This window comes from Struthio camelus, chromosome 11, assembly GCF_040807025.1.
Source record: "Struthio camelus isolate bStrCam1 chromosome 11, bStrCam1.hap1, whole genome shotgun sequence".
Lineage (NCBI taxonomy): Eukaryota > Metazoa > Chordata > Aves > Struthioniformes > Struthionidae > Struthio > Struthio camelus.
The window spans coordinates 11,909,108-11,936,169 of NC_090952.1; the positions used below are offsets into that span (position 1 = coordinate 11,909,108).

Sequence of the window (27,062 nt, forward strand, 5' to 3'; positions counted from 1 at the left end):
AATCTAATGCTCAAAATTCAAGAGTTGAGTTACACACATCTTTAAAATCTAGCCCCTGAATGGCCAGCAGAGGTGACAAAAATTACAAATTATATTTGTTACACTAGTGTTCTAAGAATGAAAGCATACAATTAGTTTTACTGTAGTCAGCTTTATTTTTAATACAAAAATGACTTCTTAGACTTTAATATAGATAAGGAAATGATGGCAGATTAAGTATCTGAGCTGGGACGTGGGACAAACACCGCAATGCTCTTGTTTAGTCAGTAAGCAATTTTAGTAAATGTGCTTTCCAGTGAATACAGTATCCTAAACTATCCTGCTGTGTTCTCAGAACTAATAACATGTAGTGTCTATTTCATCTGTGGCTCAAATACGAAGGTGTATTATCAAAAACAGATTTCATTTTCTAAAGAATCGAAACTACTTTAAAGTGTCCATAGTTCAAATGTCTAGAAATGGAGGATTTTACTGTAGTAGGTACTGAGACCACCACCGTGCTTTGCTCTTCTAGGGAACTTTCAAACAAAGATAGCAAAGGATTTTCTAGATACTGGCAACAAATTAAGCCTTGTAACCTCTCTCTGAGATAACACAACCCCACTGGGGAGCTGAAGGAAGGGAGCAAAGCGATGGCTTCCCCGGGGTGAATTGGGAAACCTGTTAGAGCACAAGTCTTCCAGCTTTCCACCCTGTGCTTCAGCCACGATTGACCTGCTCCAGACAAGAACTGCTTTGTTGCCTGAAATGCTGCCTGGATGTTTCTCGCTGCTCACTGGCCCGTCCACCCAGGCCAGTGGGAATCTCTGTTTGGCCCAAGGCTGAGGAGTGGCCCGGGAGGGCCAGGCTGGCCCGACAGAAGGGAGAGATGGCTCCAGTGAATGTCCTTCACACACCTCCTGGGCTGATAAACTAATGACCTACACCGAGATCTGCACTGACCCCTTAAGGATAACACGATTAAGCATTTTCCTGTGCTTTTGTAGAGCGTTATAACTGTGGCCTCTCTGCGATTGGGAAGACTGGGCCTAGAATGTGTGGCGAGGCCTGACCAGTTCCCCTGGCGCTTCTGTGTCTGAGCAGGGCAGGAGGAGCCTCCAGCCTGGGAAGGGCGCCACCTCACTTGCTGAAGTGAGGAGGAGGGAGAAACACGTTAATCTTCCCAGTTCAGAAGGGAACAGCTGGAAAGAGTCTAAAGCAAATGTTTCTCTGCGTGGTCTTTTCTCCAACACCTTAACGCGCGCTGAACAAGCAGCGTACAATGCTGCAGTCAAAGGTGCCCCGGTGCTAAAGACCCTAGGAGGTATTCTGAGATTTGCCATTTTCATTTGGGAATAATCCAGAATTTTTGCTTTTTTTTTGTTTTGATAGCGTTAATAGACTACCATCTTGTTAGCTTTGGCCAAGAAATGCACGTGAGACTCTGGTAAAAGATTAAAATATAAAGCCAGGAGAAATGCATTCCATAGGGGTCCCTTTCAAAATGACCTTATGAAAATAGGGTTCAGATACTAGGGCTTTTTAAATTAAAACTGAAATGGTATAGCAGGTTCTCTGCTTAGGATATAACTTTTAATTTTTGCTAGTAAAAATTTACATCAGATCTTTAAATATGTGGTTCCTTGCTCAATTACATCTCCTTTGTTTCCTAAATATGAACAAAAATAAGTTAAAATTTTCCCTGTGTCTAGTTTTCCTCACAGAAAAAATACTGGCTTTTAGGCTTTGAAAAGGGAAAAGCCTCTGACTGACATAAGTATTTGTAGTGGCTACTTTCCAATGCTGAGCGTGAAGATGATTCGGCCCAGGAAGCGGTCGTTATTAACATCGTTGATGATACCTTCCCCTTTCAGACTGCACTGAATAGGGACCAAATTATTCTTCTTCACATCTGTGAAGTGCATAGCCACCAGGGGGGATGTATAGTTGACCTGAAAAGAATGGAGAGTTGTTCAGTATAATTTTTAGGGATCAGAAAGGCAGGCAACGCTCTATCATGTTCAATAAAAGCAGTGAGCATCTGGTTCACAATTCTCAGGCATCCGAGCGCGGTGCCTTACTGCTGTCGACATCGCTCTGGACCCTGAGGCCAAGCTGTTTTGTGTCCGTGCCTCGGAGTGACTGGGGCTCGGACATTTGGGTTTGGCACTGGAACATGCCTCTTGGGTCGTTTGCCTGAACTGCAATACTGCTGGATAATGGGAGTCACAACTACTTTTTGCCCATTTAAAAAGCTGAGTTACAGCTTGTGGTAAAAAAAATATCCACGGTGCTCCATCAGGTCAGTGTGTCCGAAGGCCAGGCAGACCTAGCTGTGGGGTGCTGCTATTCATCCTTACTCATCCTGCCTGCAGCAGCAGCTGCTATCGCAATAGGAGTCTAACAGCTGCCGCATCTTCTCTTTCGGCTTTTGCTATGAAGGCGCGTTAGCTCCTACCGCTGTACAAACTGACTTTGACCGAACCAGTGAGGGCCAGCATGTCAGTCACCAACGTTTGACAACTCTGTGTCGAGCCACCCACCCTGAAGCGCGTTGGTTTTATCTTTGAAAGCAGCCCTGTGCTTTTCTTCTTCTGTCACCTAGCCACCAGCTTTCCCAACGCCCTGGGAACGTGCTGGTGCTGAGACCTTCTCCAGGGAAACAGCCACACCAGTCTTAGTCTCCAGAAGATGAATGTAATCGTTCCTGTGCTGGCGAGAGGCAAGCAGAGTCCCCAGGGAGCTCCCGCGGTTCGTCACAGACAGAAATAGAGCCGAGGAAGCGTAACGCCCCGCTGGCTCGCGCGCTCCTTGCTCGCGCGGCCTCCCTGCCGCCTGAATCTGCCCAGACCGGCCAGCAAACGCAGCCGTACCCCGCGCAGTAACTCCTGCCCACCACTCCTCTCCCAAGCAGCCGTGACACAGAGCGGCTACAACATGAGTTCTTACTTACGTGAGTGATCTTGCCATAGTAGGGATAGTACATGAGATCAAACGTCCCGTTTCCAGGATAGAAGTCCACTGATCTAAGATCGCTCTCATTGCCTTTCTGTGAGAAAATATATACAAATATATACATATATATATATATATATATTTTTTTTTTCACACACACAGCGTATGGGACACACAATACATCTCCCTTTGGGGTAACACGAAGGAGCTTTAATACCGGCATCCCTTGCAAGGCTGCAGCGCAGCTGAGCTGCTGCTGCCTCCTTACGCACAGAGTTTGCTATGAGAACCAGCTGCTGCTGGAATGAGTCAAAACATAACCGTGCTGCGATGGTGCGGGCCAGCCTTACAGAACTTGCTGCCCATCAATCTGTCCCCGTGCTAAACTGCTTCTCTATTGCTAAGGGCGCGATGCCACCGCAGCCCCTGGCAAGAGGAGGCTCCCTGGGGCAAAGAGGGTCTTGCCGGGTGGCTGCAGGCAGGTGTGAGCAGCTCCTGCGCCAGGCCCCCAGCTCCAGGGCCTTCAGCCGCGCGGCCAGCAGAGCCAGCAGCTCCTGCCCGCCTGCCTCTAACCGCGCGGAGCCGAGCGCCGGCGGTGGGCTCCCCACGGCGCCCAAGGGCCAAGGCCTCAGCGGAAAGGGGGAGATGCGTGGCCTCCTTTGCCGTCTCAGCAGAGCAGGTCGCGCTGGGGCCTCGGGGCATTTGTCACGCTGAGGCTCAGAAGTGCCCTGGGCTAAAACGAGGCCAGATGCCGGGGTGGGGGGGGGTCATCCGAAGGAGGGATGTGACTTTGCATGCTCCCAGACAGGAAGGAAAGCAGTACCTGCACTTTGCAGTCCACGCTGACTGGGATCCCAGCACCCGGTCGGTAGCCGATGATCTGCAAAACACAGGACATTCATGCTCGCTCGAAAGGCAAAGCTGGGCTTGTGCTGCCTCCTTTGCTGGGGGCTCGCGCTCTTGTGCACGACGGTCACAGTCACGCTGCTCAGGGTGACAGTTTTGTGCGGCGGGGCTGCTGCTGCCGCCAGCCCCGCGCAACCCGCCGCTGCCTGAGGGCAGCACTGGTGCCTCGGAGGAGGGCAGAGTGCAGACCTCCGGGAGAACCACGTCAAAGACCAGCCGCTTCCCCAAAATCCCCCTTAACGTTTATTTTGCCAGCAGCATTCCCTGAGCCGCTGGGATATTAGACCATTTCAAATAATTTCTGTCCTATAAATGTGCCTGTTACAAAGAGACTGGAGTCGAGGATGTAGCCTCTGAGCTCAGCTCCTCCGGAGCAGCGGTGGGCACAGGACCTACCAAGCACTTAGGCCTTTTTCAAATCAAACTGAGCAAGTTTCGCAAACACATATTGTTTGTATTTTCTAGCAGATACCAGCCAGCAGGTTTTGAATCTACAGTTCCCTTTCCCTGGGTCTGAGAGTCGGAAGAGGGTCGGCGCACAGCCCTTACTCGACTGAGCGGCCTGGGTGTTTCCGTACCCGGTTCATCTTGAGCAGGACGCAGGGCTGGCCCTTCGAGTAGCCGAACGTCGGATCCCCGATCCCAGAGCAGTTCTGCAACAGGGAGCGCTTGAAGCGGCAGGCCTTCTTTTCCTTGCTCTCGTGGCCCCCCTGGATGAAGTATCGCCCCGCCACGCACTCGATATTCTTTTCTTCTTGAACTTTGTCGTCATAAGCTGGTGGGAACCAAGAGGCTGTCAGTGTTTCCCGAGCCCTGCGCGGATCCGCGCTCTCAGAGGACGTCCCCGCGTCCAGGAGGTCGGAAACGCCCGTCCCAGAGGCGTCGCGCAGCCGCAGCACGCAGTGGGGATTGCCCACGAGCCTCCCGTCCTGGACGGGGAAGGTGAGGCGCCGAGAGGCGGCCTGTGCCCCGCCGGGGGCAGCCCAGGCGCGGCGGGGGGCTCCTCGCAGTGCCTGCAGCTGAGGGTGGGCATCACCCCCCTCGGCGCCCGGCTCACCTTCCAGGAAGCGGTGCATGCTGTCCACGTATGGCTGCCACGTGCTGCGCTCAGACACGTTGAAGGCAATGGTGAACCCGTGCAGGTACGGTCTAATCATCACTCCTGGAAAACAAGACAGACTGGGTGTGGGTGGGCTGGCCGGCCGGGGGCTCGGGGGGGTGTTGATGGGGCTGGTCACGGGGCAGAGCAGCGTGGCGGGAGCCGGGAGCTGAGGGGGCCTCCCTGGCCTCCACAGACCACGGGGAGAGAGGCAAAACACCAGGAAAACGCTGCTTTTGTGGCTACGAAAGGAGTTTTTGAATATTATCTCACCACCACTCCCCTAAAGAGTCATAGATGAAGCTACTCTGCTTTTGCATTTTACTTGGAAGATATAAGGTATGAAGGGGCAGCAGTTGAAATGAATGCCCACAACCTGTGAAAAGCCTAAACTTGTCCGTTTACACTGAGGATACTTAGAACGAATAATGAGAATAATAATTAGAATGAAGGCTTCATGCTGGCCTATTTAAAATGCCTGATCTTCTCGAGAGGACCTTTCCGCTGAAGACCTGTAGCCCTGTAATTGTACCAATGTACAGCGACAATACCCACGGTTAGTGATCGCTGGTTGACTGTGTGCGCGTATAGCTACAGAGGGCTTTTGCCCAAGGCCCTGGCGATGCTGTGCAGGCCGCGCTTTGCTGAGCCAGGCTTTGAGAGCGGCCAGCAGAGCAGACAGGGACAGACCTCCAGGCAGCAGCGACCTGTGCGGGCCCAGGGCCTGGATTTACAGCAGCTGAGATCTGCCTCGCAGATATCCTAGAGTAATCCTAGAGTAATCCTACCTTATGTCTTTTTGGCTGTTTTTCTTTTCCCCCCCCCCCAAAACAAATTTTACCCTTTAAAAACTTGCCTTAACTCTTTCTCCGTTTGCAAAGAACGGTCAGAAATAAGACCAGGCTCGTCCTCTAGCCTGCACAGTCTCACCTCAGCTTTCCTTTCATCGTTACGACTGTCTTCATCTAAATGACGCGCGCCCGGCCGGGGCGGAGCGGCGAGGCCAGGCAGCGGCGGGAGGCGCTGGGCGGCCGCCGCCGAGCCCCGTCCCCCGCTGCGGCGGCCGAGGAAGCTCCGGCCGCGGCACCCACCTGGCGGGGAGACTCGGTCCCTGTAGGTGGGCGTGTAGGGGCTCAGGGTGAGCAGCATGACGTACATGCAAAAGGCAAACATCCCCGCCAGGCACGTGTAGAAGACCAAGTAGAACAGGAGGATCAAGCCTGCAAAAGAGAGAGGGCAGCTGGCTACGTCACAGGCCCCACGTCCGGGCAACGGTATTTATTTTTCCTCCGGATCCGCCTGACGGCCGAGGTGGTCCCAAGGGAGCGCGGCCCGTGACCGCAAGCCGGCGGAGCCCTAAGGCAAGCGTTTCCCAGGAGGAAGGCGGCGGCGGCGGCAGGAGCCCTGAGAACGCAGCTGCGCGCGGGGCCGCGGGGCCCCCCCGGGGCGCCGGCGCGGCGAACCCCGCCGCACGGCCACCCAACGCCTCGGCCCCTTCTCAAAGGCTGTCGGCACTGCCCCGCTCTCCGCCTCGGCCCGCGCCTCCGCCGCCTGGCCCCGTCTAGCCAAAGAGCAGCCAGACCCGGCTCCCTCCGGCTGGGAAACGGCAGCTGCTACCGGGCGGCACACACGAATTTCAGCCCCGAACCCGAGCCGCCTGGAGCTTTACAGACGCCCTCGGCGCGCGCGCAAGCACGTCCTTCCCCTGGGCTGGCGGTCGCCGAGACGGGGACCCGCGCGAGGAACCTACCCCAGCTGGCGGCTGTCCTCCCCAGGCAGGTCCTCTCCTCCCGGTTCCACAGGAACAGCTTCAGCTCGCCCGCCAGCTCCCGCCACGTTTTGCTCCCCATCTCCGCCTTGGTCTTTTCCTCCCCGCTGGCGGGATCCTCTGCCTTCTCTTCACGCTTGTTTTCCTGGAACAGTTACAGAGCGCAACCCCCACCCGCAGCCTGAACATCTCATTGGCCAAAAATAAATGCAAAAGCACTTAATAGCTGGAGATGTTTCAAATTTCCATTTTCCCATCATCACTCTTGAGTTAGAGGCAGTTTTTGGCTGTACTGACTTACGATCGGTCAGATCCCAGCAGTCATTTTTCCATGGCACATGCATCGCTGCAGTCTCACCGGGCACTGCCTCTTTCTCCCGGCGTTTACTGAAACTCTTCCCTTTTAATCTGTGGGAACATGGCTAAAAGAAAACCTGCAAGCCGGGGAGTCGTGTTTGTTCCCACACCTCGACAATGCCTCTTAGCTCGAGTGCACCGTCGTCTGTGTTACCGCAGATGACACCAGGTGGCATTATTTAAGAGGCCATCCAAGTTATTTTTCTTGGCATGTGAGCAAATGTTTAGTCTTTGGAGAAATGCCTGTGTTGTTATTTTGTAATTACATCGAGTTCCAGGGAAAGGCATCGAGGGAGTCCGCTTTTGGCCTTGGCCCCAACGGTGAAAACTCGTTTGAACGGAGGCCACGAACACAAAATCCTCAGTACCTGAGTCCTGGCCAAGAGTCATCTGAGATGAGGTATGGCAGGCGTCCCTGAAAAACCCTGGAGTCTGGGAAAGCTCTGTGCCTCTCACAACAGGCCGGGACGGGGGACGGGGCACAGCCCGCGCCCTGGCCCTCCCTGGAGCACGGACGCGGGCACCCAAACTCGTCTCTTTCCAGACCTGGCCTGGGACCAGAGCAAAGCTGGGCTTAGTCTCAAGGTCAGATTTCAGGAGAGTAAGGGCTGAGTTATGATAACGGATGAAAAGCATACAAAAGCCAGCTGGTGCTGCAGCAGGGGGTCGCTGGGTCTCCAGGGATAAGGCCTGGCGCTGAGAACTGCATTTGGGTCCTCGTCCCCACCTTGCCCTAAGGCCCTGGCAGGGTCCTTCCCCCGGCGCCCGGGCTGGCAGAGGCGCCCTGCGGCGGCCGCCCGGGCAGCGCGGAGCTTTGTTTGCGCCGAGGGCCCCCGGCCACCGGCTGTCTGCGGGCACCTGTCGGTGCTAGCGGTCACAAGTGATATATTTATCCCCCGCAGCTTCAGGACTGCCCCGGGGGACTCCACGAAGCGGCCAACGGCTTTGCAGAGAGGCTGATTTTAAAATACTTCTGAATCGAGGGGGATCACGCTCCGCTCAGAGGCACAAACGCCGCCAAGCGGCGAGAAATGGGGGAAGACGACGGCTTCCAAAGCCTAAAGCAATCTTCCTCTCCCAAATTTGGAGAGCCTAGGCCGGACCCAGAGGTGGCATAAACCAGCAGCGCCCCACGGATCTCCCCGCCGTGGATGGAGGGCAGGGCTCTGGGGAGCGGCGCGTCTCCTAGAGCTGGGCCTGAGAACCGCCGGCGTCCCTTACAGCGACGCGGCAGCCGGCCCCAGCCCGGCCCCGCAGCCGGGGGCTGCCCGGCACAGGCGCAGCCCGCGCTCGGGGGACCCGTCGAGACCGGGGCGCTTGGAAAGACTTTGGAGGTGGGTAAGCGGCAAGGAGAGAGGACAGCGCGGTGCCGGGGCCGGCCGCAAGGACCTTCCAGAAAGCCCCTCGGAAGAGTTAAATTAGCTAGACCCGGACGGCGAGCCCCTCCGGGTGTTTCATGTCTGGAGGCCAAGGCCGGGGCGGTCTCAGAGCAACCTCCCCGGGGCGGGAGAGCCAGCGCAGCCGGCCCGGGGGAGCGCGCGAGGCAGCGCAGCCGCGGGAAGGGGCAGAGCCCGGCGCGAGCTCGCTTGCTGCTCCGTCCGGCCCCCTTTGCCCCCTGCGCTCCCGATCCCTGGAAAGCGCTGGCGCTTTGCACAAGGCACCAAGCAGCGTTTCCCAAAGCAAAGTTACTAGGTTGATCGGGCACCAAGGGAGCTACCCGGCAGCAAACCCTTCCTGGCATCGCGAGGGGGCGGCCAGCGGCCCCCGAAAGACTTACTGGCGTCTGGAGGGGGCTCCCGCGCGGGCCCTCTGCTCCGCCGGCGCTGGCGTTCGCCTCCATGCCTTGGTGCGAAACGCAGAGAAACGCGACCGTTAGTACCGCGGCAGCCGGGGCCGAGGCCGAGGCGCCGTCCCTCCGGCCTGCGGGGCGCCCCGCCGGCCCGCGGCGCCCTCGGCCCCGCGGCGCTGCTCATCCCGCTGCCGCCGCCGGCCACGCGGGGCACCCCAAAGCGGGCGCTCGGCCGCCGCGGCCGGGAGCGGGTGCGGCGCCCTGCTTCGCCTCCCCGGCCCAGAAGACTCCAGCGTGCAGGAGCGGGTCAAAAAATAACCTGCTTTCATCGGATCGGCGAGCTCGGCGCGACCCCCCGACATCTGCTGCCCTTCGCAGCACGCTCGCGGCGGGCGCTGCGGCGCTGCCGCCCCACGGAAACCCGACGCGCCCGAGGCGGGGGCCCGCCGGGCTGGCCGCCGCCGCCGCCGCTGCCGCGTGCGCCTCTCTTCAGAAACGTTAGCAAATGGCGAGGGCTTTCGCCGGCCGCACGCACGGCTCAACATGCGCTTGTCAGTCACCGCCGGCCCGCGCGGCTTCAGCGCTTGCCAACGTCTCCTTGGCAGGAAGGGGTAGCGCGAGGGGCAGGTCTATATTTATCGCGCTGAGCGGGGACGGCAGCCAGGACGGGGCAGCGCTGGTTTCCCAGGCCCGACCGCGCGAGCCAGCCGCGGCGGCGAACCCAGCAGGGCCGAGCGCCGCGTTCGGCGCTTCCCAGCCCCGAGGGCGGGCGCCGCGGGCAGGCGAGGGGCTGGCAGCCGCCCCGCTCGGGGCAGAGCGGGGCCGGAGCGGGGGCGCCGGCGACGCGGGGGGACGGGCCCCGCTGCCCGGCGGGGTGCCGCCGTGAGCGAGGACCTCCTCTGGTTCATGCGAGGTCAATGACTGGTTTTCTCCGGAGGCTGAGTGCTCTTCCGCGGTAATTGCTCTGGGCATTTGTAACTTGCCTTTTGCCACTTGTTTCAGCGTTACGCTCTCTCTTTTCTCCCCGGAGGAGCCAGTAATTAGGCTCTTACCCCATAAAAGTGTGTTTTTTTCCTGAGGCCGAGAGAGGAGCGGTTTCTTTTGACTTGATGGAATATGCTTAGGCTCGAAATAATTACACGCGTTGCACTTAGCACCTCTCGTCCCAGGGCGCTACAGTGACTTACAAGCAATTTTGAAGCCTGCTGGGAAGATGCTCTTCTCCCCATTTTACGGACGCCACACGAGAGGTTGAGGGCCTGCCTCGGCCGCCGGGCGCCCCTGCGACGGGGGCGCCAGGAGCTCGCCTGGGAGCGCGGCGGCAGCAAGAGGCATCAGCGCGAGAGCAGAGACCCGAGGGCACGGCTGAGGCGGCAGCGGGGCCCGCGCTCCCGGCGGCATGCCTGGAGCCGCCCGGCCCGCGGGGCCGAGGGTCGCAGCGCTGCCGGGCCGGCGGGGCCGCAGCTCGGGGAGCGGGACGGGCACCGCGCCGGCTCCGCCAGCACCAGGGGGGCTCGAGCCTGGACGCTGCGAAGTTCCCGTCGTCACCGACCTGGGCTCGAAACAGCGATTTTCATGGCTTGAGCGAGAGCAGCTCAAGCTCTGGGCCTGGCCGGGGCCGGGGGGAGCTGGGAACGCCGGCGGCCGGGGGGCCGCAAGGGGAGCTGACCCGAAGGCGGGCTTCGTTGGCTGCTCTCCTCGCGGAAGGACCGCGCGGCCGGCACGGGGAGCGAGGAGGCGGCGGGGGCACCCAGCGCCCGGGGAGCCGGCCTTTGAGCCTCCTGCAGGTGGGCCAGGACTTTTCCCCCTCGCACACAGGGACGCGCGCGCCCGTGCGCGCGGCTCTGGGCCAAAATTATCCCCCTGATTTCCAGCTTAGTTGCACCGGCTGTGCTTGCTCACCCTGGTTTTGAGACACCCGCGGGGAGGTGGGGGGGAACAATAGTTTGGGCAGGAAAGGTGCATATCGGCGACCCGCTTCCCCTTGGTGTGCTGGGGGCTCGCCGCGGGCCAGGGAGAGGGGGACGGGGAAAAGCGGCTTCGCCCCCCATACCGCCCTCCTGCAAATCCCACCGGAGGCGGCCGGCGCCTCGCCGAGCTCTTGGCACTCAGATTTCTTGGCTCCGGGAAGGGGTTGAGGGGAGCAGGGCACCGGCTGCGGCAGCCCCCCGCCCGCTCGCCCCTCCCGCCGCCGCCATCGCCTCAGCGCCCTGCCTCCCGCCCTCCCGCCGCGCGCAGGCGCCGCCGCCGCCGCCGCCGCCGCTGGCCTGGCCGTGGCCCGGCGGGCTGCGGCGGGAGCGGGTGGACGGGCCGGCCCCAGCCCCAGCCCCGGCCCCGGCCCCGGCCGGCGCCATGCGGCAGTCCCTGACTCAGCAGCGCGCGGGCGGCATCGCCCTGCCCGACTCCGTGGGTAAGTGGCGGCCGGGGAAGGGGGCGCGAAGGGGCCGCAGCCCGCCTCGCCTCGCCTCGCCTCACGGGGCTGGGGCTGGGGCCGCCATTTTGGGTGGGCGCCTCGCCGCTGCCCCGGCCCCCGCGGAAGCGGCCGCTGCCGGCCGAGGAGACGGCGGAGGCGGCGGCTGTGCGGGCCGGGCCGGGCCCCTGCCGCGCCTCGGCTCAGGCGGCCGAGGTGGCGCGTCCCCGTCCCTGTCCCAGCCCCGGCCCCGGCCCCGCCGCGGGTCCCGCTCGGGTGGCTGGAGACGGCGCGGGGAGGCTCCGCGCCCCGCCCCGGCCCCGCCGGCAGCGCTTGTGCCGCTCGGGGAGCCGCCGCTCCGCCGCTGGGACTGTGCGCCAGGCGCCGGGCGTGGGCCGAGCGGGCCGCCCCGGCGGAGGAGCGGAGCGGGGCCGGGCCGGCGGGGAGGACGCGGCCGTGGCCGACGCCCCCGGCGCTCGGAGGGTGAGAGCCGAGGCGGGCTTGCTTCGCCCTTCTCCGCTTGGGGCTTTTGCTCCCCCCCCCCGGGAAGGACACGAGGGAGAAGCCGGTGTTGTTGCTGTGCCCGCTTGTCTGTCTCCTCCTGATAACCAGAATGAGATTTAATTAAATCTGGGGCAGTACAGAGGTATTCGTTATCTCAAACTGCTGAAGTAATCTGGGGGGGGGGGGGAAGAAATGCTACGACCTTGTTTTTAGATTGGGGTTGTCTACGGCAGCTGTAACGAGAGGAGGTTCTCGGGCTTAAAATAATAATGGGCTTTGGGAAGCCCATACACAGTTCATGTGCCGTTTTAGTAAAAGAAACGGCCTGATTAAAGAAAGCAGTGCTATGTTTAAATGTTCCCCGCAAAATTACATGCAGCACTTCAGAGCACCTTGTGTACTCGGTTTGAGGTAAGCCCTGCAAGTTTTCGAGGTACCTCGTTTGGATAAATCACAGAAGAAAGGCTGTTACTATCTCTTGAAAGCAGAGATAGCAAAAGCTACGACACAGTCTCGAGAGCATCGCTTTGCTTTTCTTCTGTGTATAAAGCTGTACCAGATTCAAAACCAAAGAGGAAAATTACAGAGTTAATGGGGAATGCTTTTGGCAAAAATTACTGCCGAAATGAATGGCTTTGCCGGGGGAGCTCTCCAGAATGTTTTTTAAAGCAGTTATCAGTGGACATACTGACGTACGCTGAAACAGCTGCAGGCTCCCTTACAGAAGTGCAGAAGCCACTTTCTCAGTATACACGTAAAAAGCATGCTTTCAGAGAAGGCAATCAGGGAGGTAGTGTCTCGATGCGGAGATGAGGTGGAGGTAATCACATTTTGCGTTAATTTTTTGATTTGTTCAGACCTGGAGTGAAAATATTTTTTAATACTCTTTGTAAGATTAACCACAAAATTAAGCTTTCATAAGTTTTCTATTTGGAAACCTTTTATTTCACTTCTTAATTGTATGTTGATTTGTGTCAGTTGGGAGCTAGGAAATAATGTAGAAAATAAGATGTGGAAAACCTGATTGCTCTGAAAGAAGTACAAAATGTATAAGTAGCACTTCAAGCTTCTTATTCTGAAGCATTTTCCTGTAGAAATGTTGTTACAAAATTTACATTTTACTGAAATACTCCAATTTTGATAAAAATGTTTTTTTTTTTGCAGTTTTTCATTCCATTTTTTTGAAGCACCTCTAATGGAAAAGGCAAAAATAACAGTTTGTATGTGTGAACTCGGCACTCCTATATACTGTACGCTCATTCAGACTTGTTCTGCAGGGTTACTTTACATTGCACACAAACATCTGCACACCCACACAGCCGAACCATAAAGAATTCAAGCTGTGTAAGGAACATATGGCTGTTTTTACTTATCCTCTGCTCATTTACCAGCCAAACTACTCCAGTAATCAGAATTTAGGTAATCTGCCATGTGTGCAAGTATGACTTGCTCTTTCTGTCTTTCTTTTTAAAACTAATCTATGTAAGAAGTCCCAACCTTTCCCCTCAATTTCTTGAATTTTGCTCAGCTAAACGTTAAGTTCTGATGCTTTGGAACTTTTTTTGGAACTATTTTTTTGGACATTTATGTGACACTTGCATTTAAGTGATTATATTTGAACTGGAGCGTTGCACAAACTATACTGTAGCGTTTGGGAGGTAATACATGTAGAACGGTCTGTTGTTTTGATGGATTTTAAGTACTTTAAAAGCCTATATTTTTTATTATTAACTTATTTGGCAGATTTAGCAGAATAAAAGGATTAATCCAAATGCAACCTTAACTATCAGTAAATAATTGGGTACGTTCACCTCCATCCTGTAAAACAAAAAAATGATGTGAAGAACTAAGGAGTGCCGATGCAAGATACAGCCTGGATTTTAAGGGTACTTTAGCAGTTGTTCGAAATAATATTTATTTGGAATTAGCAACTCTCTAGTTACTGATTCCCAGTAAGAACTGACTGACCGGTTGCAGACTCTCTGCCCGTAGATCTTGCAGTGTCCTAAAACTGCAGTTACAGCTGTGCTCAAGAACATGAGCGAAAGGTTTGTAGGTGGAGAGCTTTCCTTCCAAAGAGACTGGTCAGTCAAAAGGGATGTTATTTTTATCTACAAACTTTCTCTTGCCTTTTATCTCCTTGTGTTGGGTTGTTGGGGTTTTAAGTTGGCTTAGGACCTGTCTGTGTTTCCGAGCTCTTCCACTTTGTGCAGGTCAAATGACCCAGCCTCATGCTGATCGCAGCCGTGCCAGCCCGGTTCCTCACCGGCATGGCAAGGGAGCGCTCCTGCGAGCAGCACGGCTGGCGAATCGGAGCGGGTGCAGAAGCAGGAAGCGTCTGCTGTGCTTTATCCTGGGAGAGCTGTCCCTGTAGAGGAAGGGAAATAATTTGCACCGTGTGCATCCATATGATTGTGTCAGCGTAGCTATTACAGTGGAAAACAAAAGATCTCTCTATGGCTTTGCTGCAAACGTATGCAGACCCTAAAGAAAGGCCTGTGAGCACCTGGGATGTACATCTTCAAGACAGAAAGTTGCCTAGTAAGGCCTGACACATTCCTCTTTTGGGGAAATCTGGAGAAGGCGATTATCTTTGACTTGACTGAGTCTTTCATGTTTGCCTTGCAGAATTAGCAGTTCCTTCGTGCTGATGTTTTATCTCGCCACATACAGAGTGTCAGCCTCAAATGGGGGTTCCCAAACATAGTTTGCTTTAGGAAATGTGCTAAAAAGCAGTGGAAGCAGCTCTTTGCTGTTGGGCCACAGCTGTGCACTGCTTTGAAGTAGCCTAGTAGTGTGCGCACCACTTGGGAACCTCTGGGCTGGGAAGCGCCTTTGCTGTTTGGGTGCTTTGGAGAACCACGGACTGTGGGGCTGGAATTCGGAGCAGCCCCAGCAGCTGACAGGAAGCACGCGCAGCCCCAGGAGCGGGCTGGGGGCCCTTCCAGTCTGTTGTCCTACCAGCTGCACTTGCTTGTGTTGGGCTGTGTTTACATAATGCATGAAATAAAATCAAAAGGATTGTTCCACAAAGTGATCTAAAGATTGCAAAACATGCACTGAACGAACACCCCTAAGGATATTGCTAAGTGTAACATCACAGCCAGCTTTCCTTCTGGGCTGATGAAGTGCTGCTTTATATTTATGCTCATTTGGGAGATCTATAAATATATAAAAGAAGAAAGCTAGAATCAGGCAGCTGTATGTCAGCTTCACTAACCCACAAATTCATTATTCAAACAGCATCTAAAAATACTTGGTCCTTGCTGTAAGTAGAGGTTGATACCATAGGAGGAGAAATGGACGTTAGTGATGGATGTTAGTGGTGGAGTCTTACTTACACAGAAAATTGTGGATGCCTTTATGATATAGTTGCAGCCAAGATTTCCCCCTCAAAACGAGTGGGGTGTAGTGTGGCTGTTTAGCTTGATGTAAGCTAACAGATCAGAAAAGTAGTAAGTGCCTAGGTAATATTTCTTATTGGCTTAATCCTCCCAGACAGGAGGGGACGGGGAGGCCCCTTTGTAACCAAACGAGCTTTGCAGATTTACAGTACTCGAGGCTCTCTTCTTCCATAGCAGAGCAATGATGAATAAATTTGAATTAAGATGCCCTAACAGTGGTTGATAAAGCATATAAGTGAAGGTGAGAAGTGGCAGCCAAACACAAAAATGTTCTCACGTTACAAGGAAGGACATTCAACGTGATGTGGTTGGCGGTGGGAGAAGAATTTTGTGACACCGTGACTGACCCCAGATGGAATTAGCAAATTCTGTTGTGTATGTGTGTTTTTAGGGTCGTTCAATAGAAGAAAGAGAAATTCCCTCTACGTAACTGTGACTCTCCTCATTGTGTCAGTATTAATTCTAACGGTGGGCCTAGCTGCTACAACAAGAACCCAAAATGTGACTGTTGGAGGTTATTACCCAGGGGTTATTGTAAGTATAGAACTCCTAGGTAGGTCTAGAAAACTTAATTGCCTTCAAAGTCCCTTGTAATGCTGCAAATGTTATAAAGGGTGATCGTGTCCTGAATATTAACATCTGCTCGGCTACCTCATTGCCATTTGATTTGATTTATTATTATTTTGCACCTGCTGTTCATTCCCATGCAAAAATCCCATTCAGTTAAGTGGCAGTTTCCTCTGAGTTGGGGTCATGCTAGCAGTGAGACAGATAAACAGGTTTTATGTCTGTCATCCCAAACAACCATAGAACTTCTTTTTTTTCACAAATCAAACTAAGTCTACATAGACGTAAGGAGAAGGAGGACCATAGGTGCCAAGAACAGCTGGGAACAGCTGGGAAGGTCTTGAAATACAGCCCATATGAATTTGTGGTCATAAAGTTTACTTACAGAAATCTTTAATGATTTGGGGCCTCTGCATGAGGAGGACCACATTAATAAAAGCTTTGGCAACTTGCTGGAGGATACTGCATATCAAAGCTGCTGGCAGATCAATCAGTTTTTATTAACAAGTGAAAATGGGAAAGGAAGATCTTATAGCTTCAAATGACTTAATTTAGAGGCGACAACTGATGCCCAGCCTTCCTGCCATTGGACATGCAACCTTCTGCAGAAGCACTTGAGGAAAGTACATCATGCCTTTCCCCCAGCCCAGAACCAACCCTTCTGCACGTGCGCACTGCTGTGCTTCTCCATTAGCAGAGGTCTAACGCAAGCTGGAAGGCAAGTCCTGGTCTGAGGAGTCCTCAGAAGGGACCACAACAAGGACTAAGCTGCAGGCCAGGTTAGCTGTCTTAGCAGGTTGGGTGTAACTGCAGCCTGCAGGATAGAGGCTCCTGGTGTAACAGCCGTGGAGTATTGTGCATTTAGGTTTGGAGCCTGGCCGTTGGAGGTTTAAAGCCAGTCTAAGTCACTAGATGGAAGGTTTTCCTCTCTTACAGTTGTCCGTTTTATTTACCATGGATTGCTCATCTCAAGGAGGTTTATAATTGTCTGTGGACAAGCTCTTCTGTGACTGAAGACAGGCCCTTTGCAGCCATTAGTTTGGAAACACCATTACAAACTGTTTCATCTGTGGCCAGAGGATTGCTTTTCTGGCTTGTCACAGTAGCTCCTGCATTTAGGCTTTTTTGTTTGTTTGTTTGCTTTTTGTTTTTTTAAGAGAAATATAGAAGGAAGATGTTGAGAAGGGTGACGTGCTGGCTTCAAACTCTCAGTACTTGCTCTCTGCCTCGTTAAGCTGGGTTGAACCTCGTGCTTCAGAGCAGATCCTACAGACTGATGCAGATGGGCAGAGCCTGTTGTTCACATCCTCTTGATGTCTCCCTCGCTATTTATACTCTGAGAATGTCAGCATTGCTTACAGTTTTGTAAGCCGCAGAATCTGCTCAAGGAGTTCATGATTTTGTGGACTCAGGAGTGGTGTTGATTTACTTGCTTTGTTCAGAGGCAACTTGACTATTTGCGATGGTAGGCTTATCACCAAATTCCCTCTCTCGGTTAGTTAGTCTGCTGGGTGGAAATCTGTGATGACCTCACCTGCCTCCCCGCACGGGAAAACATTTCAAGTCTGCTGCTGGATGCTTCAGCTGGTACTTAAAATAGCTAGCGTTTCGTAACAAGCTGGAATCTCTCCCTTTGCTGTGGAAAAAGGGCCTGCTGTGAGGCACGAGTACTCAGTGAGTTGTGCCTGAGCAGGTGACTTCCACAGCCCTGAAGAAGCAACTCCATGCAGGTATTGTCACCTAAAAGTTTGCATGAATGTTGGCCACCAGTGATTTCTTTGCACCGTTAGTGGTGTGTTACTCTTAATAGCCTGCATTAGTAAGGAAAAGATAGAGCCAAAAGTCTCTTCATATACTGGGTGAGTTCTCCTTGCGTGGACCAGACTCACGGAACAGGATAGTCTCTTAGAGTTTCAGTTGTTCTTGTTAGGAGGGAGTTGTACTCTTGTTCTCCCATTCTGCCTGCTAGCTGCTGTAGGATGTTATAAAACTCTACCTAGTTCGCATTCTCCGGGGGGAATATTATTTTCATGTGATTCTCTAGGAAGTTCAGTAATTGCCCTGAAGCCACACCAGTATTACCCAGTAAGAGACCTGCTCAGCCCTTCAGTTAGCTTAGTGCCTCTCAGCCGAGGGTCTCAAAAGTGTTTTGAGTAAACAAAGGGGTAGGCTCTCTACAGATCAGTACCCAAAGCTGTAAAGGGGTGGTAATCGATCTTTTGTAGCGGTCTGGATTATGTGCAGGCTAGCCTACCTGAGATGCCTCCCTATATAGGTGCTGTCACTGTCACACACCCAGCTGGAATGGGCTCCTCTGGGAGGAAACAGCAGATCCGCACTGGGCCCCAGGATGTTTCATAGCTGCCATGCCTAATGCACTGTTCTTTCTTCCTCCAACTTGCATGCCTTGGGGAAACACCTCTGAGCAACAGCACGCAAGAAGGAAACATGCATAGAAATAGTTATCTGATGTTGGGGATCATCTTCCCAGGATGTTGCTGAGGATGGACAGAAAGGATTTAGCAATGTAATTTAGAATTGATGTGTGGAAGGTCTCCAAGACCAATGGGTCTTTATTTGTTTGTTTTACAGACAGAGAAGGGAGGCCTTCACCCCCTTCCTTCACTGCTGGCCGACACCTTCACAACTACTTCTGTAGGCACCTAAGCTGTGCCTCCACAAGAAACAACATACATATGGCCTTACTTACGGCCAGAGAAGCGCAGGCTGCAATGGTGATGCTTCGCAGGCAAAAGTAACAGTTGGGCGCAGAGGTCAAACACCTCTATGGGAGTGAGGCTCACAGACTGAGAGGCTAGTTTAAAAATTCTGCTTCTTTTTAAGTCATAGCTTACAAGTTCTTTCCTTTTGTTGTGAGCCTTTAAGAAAAACATTCTTCAAGACTTCTCGTCACGGCTTTGAGCTCCAAGAACTCTTTCTTGCTGTGTATAATGGAAGTAGAGCTTCCAGCAGCTGTAGAGGCTACCAAATTTTGTGCAGCTCTGTACAATACAGCCAGATTCAGATATAGGACTAGGTCTCTCTGGAGGCCACAGGCAGAAGAAGGCTCACTGGGAAGTCTCTTCTGCGTTATCTTGTGAAAGGCCGTTCCTGAGACGCACGTGCTGCCCCCAGGTTCAGCTTCCAGCTTCGGTACGAATGACTGACCTTTCTTAGGCTTTGGCTGGCAAAGCTCTTCTGTAATGATTTCTTACTAAGTGTATCAGCCTGAGGCTTTACTGTGGAAAAGCACATTCATTTGTATCCTCTCCTCCTTCGAGAGGGACATCTCGGGGGATCATCTCTGCCAGCAGATAACAGTGATACAAGCAGTGCAGATAACAAAGGTCCCTTGGTCCCATCAGTGGAAGAACCATGTTTTTCCCTTTAATGCAGGATGACTCCACTGATTTATTCGGTCTTTGCCCGTTGGATGTATAGCCTCACTCTGCTTTCTTCTTTTACCTTGAATTATCTCAGTCTTTCACCTTTTGGTTTGTTCTTCTGTGAACTACCACATGGAAGTTTCTCTAAACGCGTTGGATCAAGCTCAGAGGGCACCAAAATGGTTTTCTTCAGCATTTGCCTTAGGTGTGTGTGTGTTGCCAAACAACTTTCCTGCTGCTAAACACTACCGGACTTAAAATAGTATCTGGATCCCATGTTGCCGTTAATGCCTGGGTCTCCCAGGTTTTGATCTGTAAAACTCCCGTAACATGGGGAAGGTAGGGGTTGTTGCTTGCCCAAGCTGAGCAAAAGAATAATAGTAGAAGACTAGCTGTATTACTAAGGGTCTAGCCCAGAAGCATTGACAGATTAATTTGGGACAGTTCAGCAGTGCCCCCAGCTCTCTGCCCCGTCTGCCTGCTGCCACGATGTTGAGCAGTGCCTGGCTTCATTGCTACGCTACATGCCATGGTATTTGAACAGTCCCTGATGTGGGGACAGCAATTGTCTGAGAGGGAGCATAAGGCAGGCAGCTGGGAACCAGTAGCCCGATTGCCTGCTCTGCTTTGATCCTGTGCTGTTTGAGTCTACACCCATTACCACCTTTGGCACTAGCACCAAATAGCACAGAGCTAAGCAGAGTGGGAGAAGATTTAAGTCCAACTTCTCACCGTGTCTGTGTCTGCTAATCTCTGTGCATGTTTCTGCTTGTTAATATTGGATTTGTTAAACTTTTGTTTTCCGTTCCTGGGTCTTACAACATCAATTCCAGGTTAGCTGGCCCATTCTTGAATCACTGCAGCTTGTTTCCTGCCTAATTCTGCTTCTTTAGAAGTGGCCGGTTGTTTAGCATCCTCACCTGGATCTTCACCACCTCCCCTAGTTTATCGAATAAATGCATAGGCTGCTTAATGTGAACAACGGCAATTGTAGGACTTTTCCAGCATTTCTCAGTTTGCTGACCTATAGAAGCGGAGCTGCATATGCTATACGCTGACCAAAGACCTTTCTAGTTGCAGCAGTTACAGAAGTGCTTCTAGAACTTCCCTTGTGGTCTACGGTTCCTGATTTAAAATTCTTGTTTCTCGCCTGACCGAGATCTACTCTGTCCTGGAAACATCTCCAGTATAGCTAAATAGTTTAAGACTGCGGAGACAGGGGATGGGAAATTGCACTCCTAACTGACTTCACTGAGCCAAATAAAAACAAAGTTGTGAGTTACAGCAGCAAGGAAAGATGCTTTTGCTGGACTAGCTCATTCTGTTCACTGGACTGGCGTGAGCTCTTCTGGTAGAAGACCTTGGTGCATAGGACTTTCCCTCCCTGCAAATGAGGGGGGAGTGCAAGAAGCAAGCGATTGCTAAATCTTTCCCCATTAAGAAATTTTCTGTTGAGTCAAACACGTCAGTGGTTGCTCGCGCCTTTGGTGTGGTCGCCAGTGGCTGGTCCTGCAAACAGTAGTGGTATGGTCCTGCTAAGTTCACATCTGGAGGCTTCTGAACGTTTATGGGGTTATTCTAAAAGAGCAACACGTATTTTCATCCACCACCCATTTCTCAGCATTAATGGGGAGGGAGGTGAATTCAAGTTCATCCTTTTGGTTTTTACACATGCTTTTAGTGTCATATAAGTGAAACACTTGACTAGTTCTAGCTAGTGAGAGACTCCACTAATTCCCTTGCTGAAGGAAGAGTGCTCACACATTCACAGTATGTGCTTTTGCTGCTTCTGGATTTAATTGTGTTCTGTCTGCATGTGAAATGTGTTGGATATCTTCCTAATTTAAATGCTAACAATATGTTATTTTCCAGCTTGGTTTTGGGTCATTTCTTGGAATAATTGGATCAAACTTGATAGAAAACAAAAGGCAAATGGTAAGTTCATTAACTTTGTAGACTTTTTTCAAAAAATTTGACCGTAACTCAAAGAAATTTTGTTTAGAAAGAAAGAGCGTTGTTCCTTTTCCTAATCCTTCCAGGCTGATGTTGTATATTTCTTGAGAACTAGAGATGGTCCCTGGCAGCCTAAGGAGAACAAAGTTGTTAACCTTGACATTTTTAAGTTTTAAAATTTTTAACACTCATGGAGGCACAAAGTGACTATACACAGTCTCATTGAACTCGATGGGATTTTTCAGGGGTTCAACATTGAGTGTTTGGGATTCTCAGGGGACTCAGCACTTCATAGACTCATGCCCAGTTCTTTTCCGCAGAGCTATTACAGTGTGTGATGCATAATATGTCAAGTAAGATAAATATATTTATTTTAAATCCTTTTAAATAAATCCCTGGCAGTCTGGGGCTTTGCAAAAATTGCTTTCGGCTACTTTCTGTTTGAAGGATAGAAAAGAAGATCAAGCAGGTGATGTAAAAGCCAGTCCCACGGAGTGGAGGTGAAAGCCATGCAGGGCCCAGCAGAAAGCCCCTTGTGGGGATATGTGTACTTAAAGAAGTCTCTGCTTTAGGTGTCTAGTCTAGAGAATAAGTCACTGAAGTATTGACATGATGAAAAAGGTGAGGTATGATATAACTAAAAGCAGCCAACTTCCCCAGCACTGCTGATAAGCATGTATGTTCCTGGTCCTCGTTTCCAAGCACCTCTTGAAATGGGAAGCAAGACCTAGAGACTTTGCATGCTGTAACGCAGCAATTGTGAATGTGAAAAGCATAGAAGATGCTGGCTAGACAAGATAACGCATATCGTAACTCTCACAGCAGCCCTGGGGCAAAGAAACGTCTTGTTGCTTCAGTGTTGTGGCTTTGAGGGCTGCCTGTGTATTCACCAGCGTCTCTGCGCTCAGCCTCCTCCCAGCATGCTTCTGCTTCTGTGCCAGTTACAGGTAACAGCTCGTATTTGGAAGGAGTTGCCAACGCGTACCGTGGGCGGTCTGTGCGTGACCTGCCGTGGCCTTGGCTGGACCCTGCTCCTCACCAGGAGAGGGCCCTGGGGCCACCGCATGAACAGCTCCACACAGCCCATGCAACACCTATGGCTTTGTCGCCACTACCTGTGGACATCTCTGCCCCTGCCTCTGGTTCTCTCCTCAGCCTGTGAAGAGGGTTTCACCTGATGGGGCCAGGCAGCCGCTGTCTGGGCAGCTCTGTGTGGGCTCACGCGCGGCTCTCCTGTGGAGCTGGCGCTGGCTTGTGACCAGCAGGGCTCAGGAGAGGAGCAAGTGGGCAGGGGATGCATGCTAACACAGAAAACAGATGAGACCAGCACTGCTGACTTGATATAACTGAGCTTGTGCTGAGGTGTGAGGGACAGGGCTGGCCCAGGTTACACTCTCCTGGCAAGCACAGGAGATGTGTGGACTCGGCTGGGTCTCTGATGACCCCAGACACATCTTGCAGATGCTATTTCACAAACCCTCCTCTTCCTGTCCCTGCCTGAACTTAGCAGTTGTAGTGCTTGGAGGTGTCGATTACAGGGCTCAGCATGGGGGAAGTCTTTTGGGGAAAACTAGTTAAAAAAAAACAGGGGTAGATGGAGAGAGATCAAAGGAAGCTGGTAGCTGGCGAAGCTAACAGCAGCCTGGGGCAGTCACCGCAGGCTGTCAAGCTCAGGCTTTTTCTAGCCTGTCTTCTCTGCTCGGTGCATGCGGCTGGCCGGAGGTAGTGTGTGCGGATGTGCAGTCCCGCTCCTGGAGAGCCGGATGGACATGCCTGGCTCCTGTCTCAGCGTGACTAACCCTCCAACAGCGGCTGCCGTCTTCCTCCCCAGTGGCTGCCTCATCCTTTGGCGCCGAGATCTTTCGAGCCTTCCTGGTGTGAAGGTTGCTGGGGGGGCGGGCTCTGTACTGCAGCTGCCTGTCCCTGCAGCCTGTCGAGCTCGCCCAGCACTGCTGCATGCTTTTGCAGTGATGGAGCTGCCTTCGTGGAGAGGCTCAGGGATCAAATAGCAGGGTGTGCTGCCAACCGAGGCTCAGGCAACTTGGCCGAGCTGCAGAGGTAGTCTAGAGAAATTCCTGCCTCTGCTAAGCCAGAGGCTGGGCAGTGCTGTGCTACTCTGCTCTTTGCTTTTCAAATAATGTGCTGCCTGCAGAGCAGAGCAATGGCAGGGGGGAGCAGGTGAGGCAGACCCGGTGGAGAGGAAGACTTCCCTTCCCATGGTCAGACAGGGCCGTGGGTAGGTGCGTTTCCTGTTTTTGTTTTTTTTTTTCCTCTCCTTTTTTTCCTCTCTGGCTGTGCAAGAGCAGCGTGTCCCATTTCTTCTGTCTTAACAGAATTTCCAGGCCTCTAGCTCATCCGGTATTAGCAGCATATCAGAGTCCTGCGTTCTTCACAGGACCGCCCATAAATGGCAGCGTGACTTGGACTTGACTTGTTTGTTTGTTTTCCAAAAAGCCCTGGGTAACCAGAGTTTATTCTTTTCATCTCTGAATCATTTTGTGCCCCTTCCTGCAAAGTATGCATGACCAGCTTTGCGCAGATTGCATCAGGGCCTTCTAGGTTTGCAGGCTGGCGGCATCGACGGAGACGGCATCGAATAGCCGTCACTCGTTGTCCCCCGACTTTAGTCATGTCTCCTTCTTACCCGGGAGCACTCAGTTTTACAATGGCATTTTTTCCCCGTTACATGTTTCTGTAATACGGCGAGCAGTGCAGGATTCTTTTTTTGTTTCTGTGAGCTTCCCGGGGTGCTAGTTTAGTAAAAGTCAGTCTGGGTGTTGCTTATTACTCAGTCACCCCGTAGCGGTGGCAGGAAGAGCTAAACGCAGCTTGCGCAGCTGTGCTCTCGCGTGCGTTTTCCCCGTAAGCTGGCTGGGGATTGTGAGGAATCGACTGAGCCAGTTTGGCTAAAGGGCGAACTAACCTGAACCGGCACCCCTTAATTCTCTCCAGTCTGCTGGCAGAAACAGACCTCTCTGGTTTTTCCCACCGCAGCGCATTGCCTTCCGTGCCATGTGTCTGCGCTTCCCGCTTGTCCAAGCAAGGGAGGGCGCGCAGCAGAGCTGCTTCCTCGGCAGGCGGCTGGCCGCCCGCGCAGGCACAGCCGGGCTGCCCGCCAGCCTCGCAGGCAGGTCTGCTTCGTGCGGCAGCTACGTGGTCAGCAGTTTTCGCATGACAAGTCAGCACTTTACATTGCTTCGTAACAGTCATCCCTGCCATGGAAAAGTGATTACCGACAGCTTCATGGCCCATGTCTTGCTGGAGCGCGGCCCAAAGGGAACTTCTGCGCAGAACGCTCCTGTTTTATGGCTCCTACGTTATCCAAAACCAGTTTGTCTTTCCTCGTCTGAATTCTGCGCTGAGTAACTGGTTTTGGTGGGAATTACGTGCGTTAAGACAGATAGCTAATGTTACATGGCTCTTAAAAGGGACTTGTGCTTGTAACAACAGTATTGTCGACTCCAAGGCAAAATTCATGTTGACAAATAATGAGATTAGTTGGAAAACATGCGATTTTTAACGTGCATTTGTATGTTTTAATTTGCCTTCTGGTTTTCTTCACTGTCTCATAAATTTTCAGTATTTGATTTTCAGGCTGCTTTTTCTCCAGCTGAGAGTGAGAAAATTTCGTTTATGTAAAGTTGGCAAGCCGGTTTCCAACACCACATCCTTAGATCCTAGTGCAGGTGGAGCTGTTACGAAAGTATCATCATTAACTCTGTAGCTTTTTAAAGGATCGTTTCAGCGGCTCCTGTCTGCAAGGGGGTAAGCAAAAAAACCCTGTTGTCTCTGCTGGGTTTTTGGCTCGCTTCCCCCCTCCAGGAATCATGCTATGGAGGGAGAATATCCTCTTTCATGCATGTATGACACAAAGGGAAGTAGAGAGAAAAGCTGCAGTTTGTACAGAATAACCTAGGCCATAAAAACCATCCCTTCCACAGAGACTGTAAGAAGCTGAGGAGAAGCTTTCTCGCGTTTTGTGGTTTCACTGGCTATAGTAGTGAATCGGTGTAACTGTTAAAATTGATTTGTGTTTGTGTTCCAGACCTGGGCGTGCACTGGGTCTGAGTGGGGAGGAAAGGCTGGTGTTGGCAGCTAACGGAAACAGCAGGTTCCCAGCGCAGGACCTGACGCTCCGCAATAGCAGCTTGTTGCTAGTGACAGTAACTTGTTTGTATGCTAATGGGATTAATTTTACAATCTGCTCTAACTGCTGCTGCGGTCTTTATTTGCAGTGGGGCAGTGTAAGTCTTGGATATTTTGCTTCATGTAGAAAACTACTTTATTTTCTCCCTTTTTGAAACTAATGGAATTGAGCGATTGTGCAGGAACTGTCCCATTGCCCCAAGCGAGCCCTCCTGCACCTTCGCTCTTGCTGCTTGAGTTGGCCTGATCTGTACGTGGACATTGCTGGAGGATGGCAGGGGCTGTCCCTGGTTCCTCAGGCCCTAACTGCGGGATGCAGAAACGTCTCCTTCCCCCTCTGATGAGTTTGAGGTTTTTCCCTGATCCTTCCCAGTGCCACGGACGCCTCCCTTCCGCCACCAGAGCCCACCTCCTGGCTGCCCTGGGGGAACCGTATGAAGCATCTTTTAGGCCTCTCTGATGTATTTGTGGGAGGAGAAACACAAGCAAGCGTTTCCTCGGTCCCCTGCGCTCACTTGAGCCCCCTTGTTCAGTTTCTTTGGCTCCTCTTCCCCTCTTATGCCCTTATTCCATCTCACCCCCTCTCTGCCTTATTAGCCTCCTGTTTTCTCTTAAATTTCCCTCTCTGATCTTGCATCATTCAAATGTGTGGTAGCACACTCCAGGAGTCAGCTGCGGGTCCCAGCTCTGCCAGTCTCCTGTCATACAGGTTTTGGTGCTGGCCTTGCACAAGCTGCTCCACTTACAAGTCTGGCTAACAGCAAGGCATCTGGTGGGGCGTGCTCATTACTCTGCTTGTGGGCAGCGGCTCCCCGGAGCAGGGCTGCGTCCTGGGGGCCGAGGGGTGACGGCTGCCTGCCCTCGCCTTTGTGAGCGCCCTGCCGCAGAGGTGCCTCTCGGCTGCGCGATCAGAGCGAACCGAGCAGCACGTCTCTGTGCTTTGCTGCCGTCAGAGTCCCCCGCGGTGGGGCCCGAGTGGCTGGGTCTGTGGCTAGCTGCCCGCTCGCTGTCTCTCGCGGATCTCTCCACTGCAGCCGTTTGCATTGTCTCGCTGCCTTTCTTCCAGTTCCAACAGACGCCTTACGCGGGCGCTGGTTATGGTGCGAGCTGTTATTTGGTAATATCGGTCTAGCAGACGGACAAATTCTGGCCCTGGGCCTGCTTTTGTGTGGACAGGATGGATGCAAATGTGTCCAAGCTCCCCGCAGTGCTGCTTCCGCAGTTGCTGTGGTTGATTCATGCCCCCGGGAGACAACCTCCTGTGCCTGTTTCACATCATCTGCAGAGAGCGAGAAAGAAAGCCCTGCTTCACTCCTGCCTTCTCTAGGGCCTTTGGGGGTTTTCTGCTCTCCCTGAGAACCACTTCTGCCAGTGGGAGAGAAAAAGGGTGTTTCAGATAGAGAAATAACCTGTTTTTTTCAGGATCATGTTGGCAGGCAGGAGCCTGAATGGGCAGGGACCTGCCGAGCCCCTGCCTGCGAGCACACGGCTGGCCAGGGGGTCTGCAGCAAGGGGGGGGGGGAAGACAATGACGTCAGCTCTTGGTAAGCACCCTTCTCACGGAGGGAGTTTGGGTGAAAATGGTGTGGTTAACTTACAAATGCTAAGATACTTTAAAAATGCAGTTAGGGTCCTTTCTGGCTTGTGTTATCAAAGATTTTGGCTTATCTTCCTGAGGACTAGATCCTTGTGTAGTGAAAGGGACTGAGATTTTGAAGTGGTCCCGTACCTTCAGCACCTGGATCTCTATAACAAATACGCACCATGCCAGAAGACCCAAGGTACCTGTCAGCGTGCTGGCCGGGCTAGGTGTTATTTTTGTGTTTATGTTGTTGTTTT

The 27,062-nt window shown here is 52.8% G+C and overlaps 2 protein-coding genes across 4 annotated transcripts in view; one reads left to right on the forward strand and one right to left on the reverse strand.

Annotated features, from left to right (window-relative positions):
* Positions 1-135: 135 nt before the first annotated feature.
* On the reverse strand, positions 136-7,460 carry ATP1B4 (ATPase Na+/K+ transporting family member beta 4). Its single transcript, XM_068957368.1, has 8 exons — positions 7,009-7,460; positions 6,690-6,852; positions 6,031-6,159; positions 4,898-5,002; positions 4,419-4,615; positions 3,758-3,814; positions 2,933-3,028; positions 136-1,931 (listed from the first exon to the last, which is right to left on the reverse strand). Exons 2-8 carry the CDS (start codon positions 6,787-6,789, stop codon positions 1,770-1,772), a joined length of 846 nt encoding a protein of 281 aa, XP_068813469.1. The 5' UTR covers positions 6,790-6,852; positions 7,009-7,460; the 3' UTR covers positions 136-1,769.
* Positions 7,461-11,114: 3,654 nt separating this feature from the next.
* TMEM255A (transmembrane protein 255A) overlaps positions 11,115-27,062 on the forward strand; it is a 32,062-nt gene continuing 16,114 nt past the window's right edge. For all 3 annotated transcript variants that reach the window (XM_068956636.1, XM_068956637.1, XM_068956638.1), the window contains exons 1-3: positions 11,115-11,263; positions 15,563-15,705; positions 20,997-21,059. In XM_068956636.1, the coding sequence (XP_068812737.1) occupies positions 11,206-11,263; positions 15,563-15,705; positions 20,997-21,059 (264 nt within the window). In that variant the 5' untranslated portion in view covers positions 11,115-11,205. The remainder of the gene's footprint in view (positions 11,264-15,562; positions 15,706-20,996; positions 21,060-27,062) is intronic.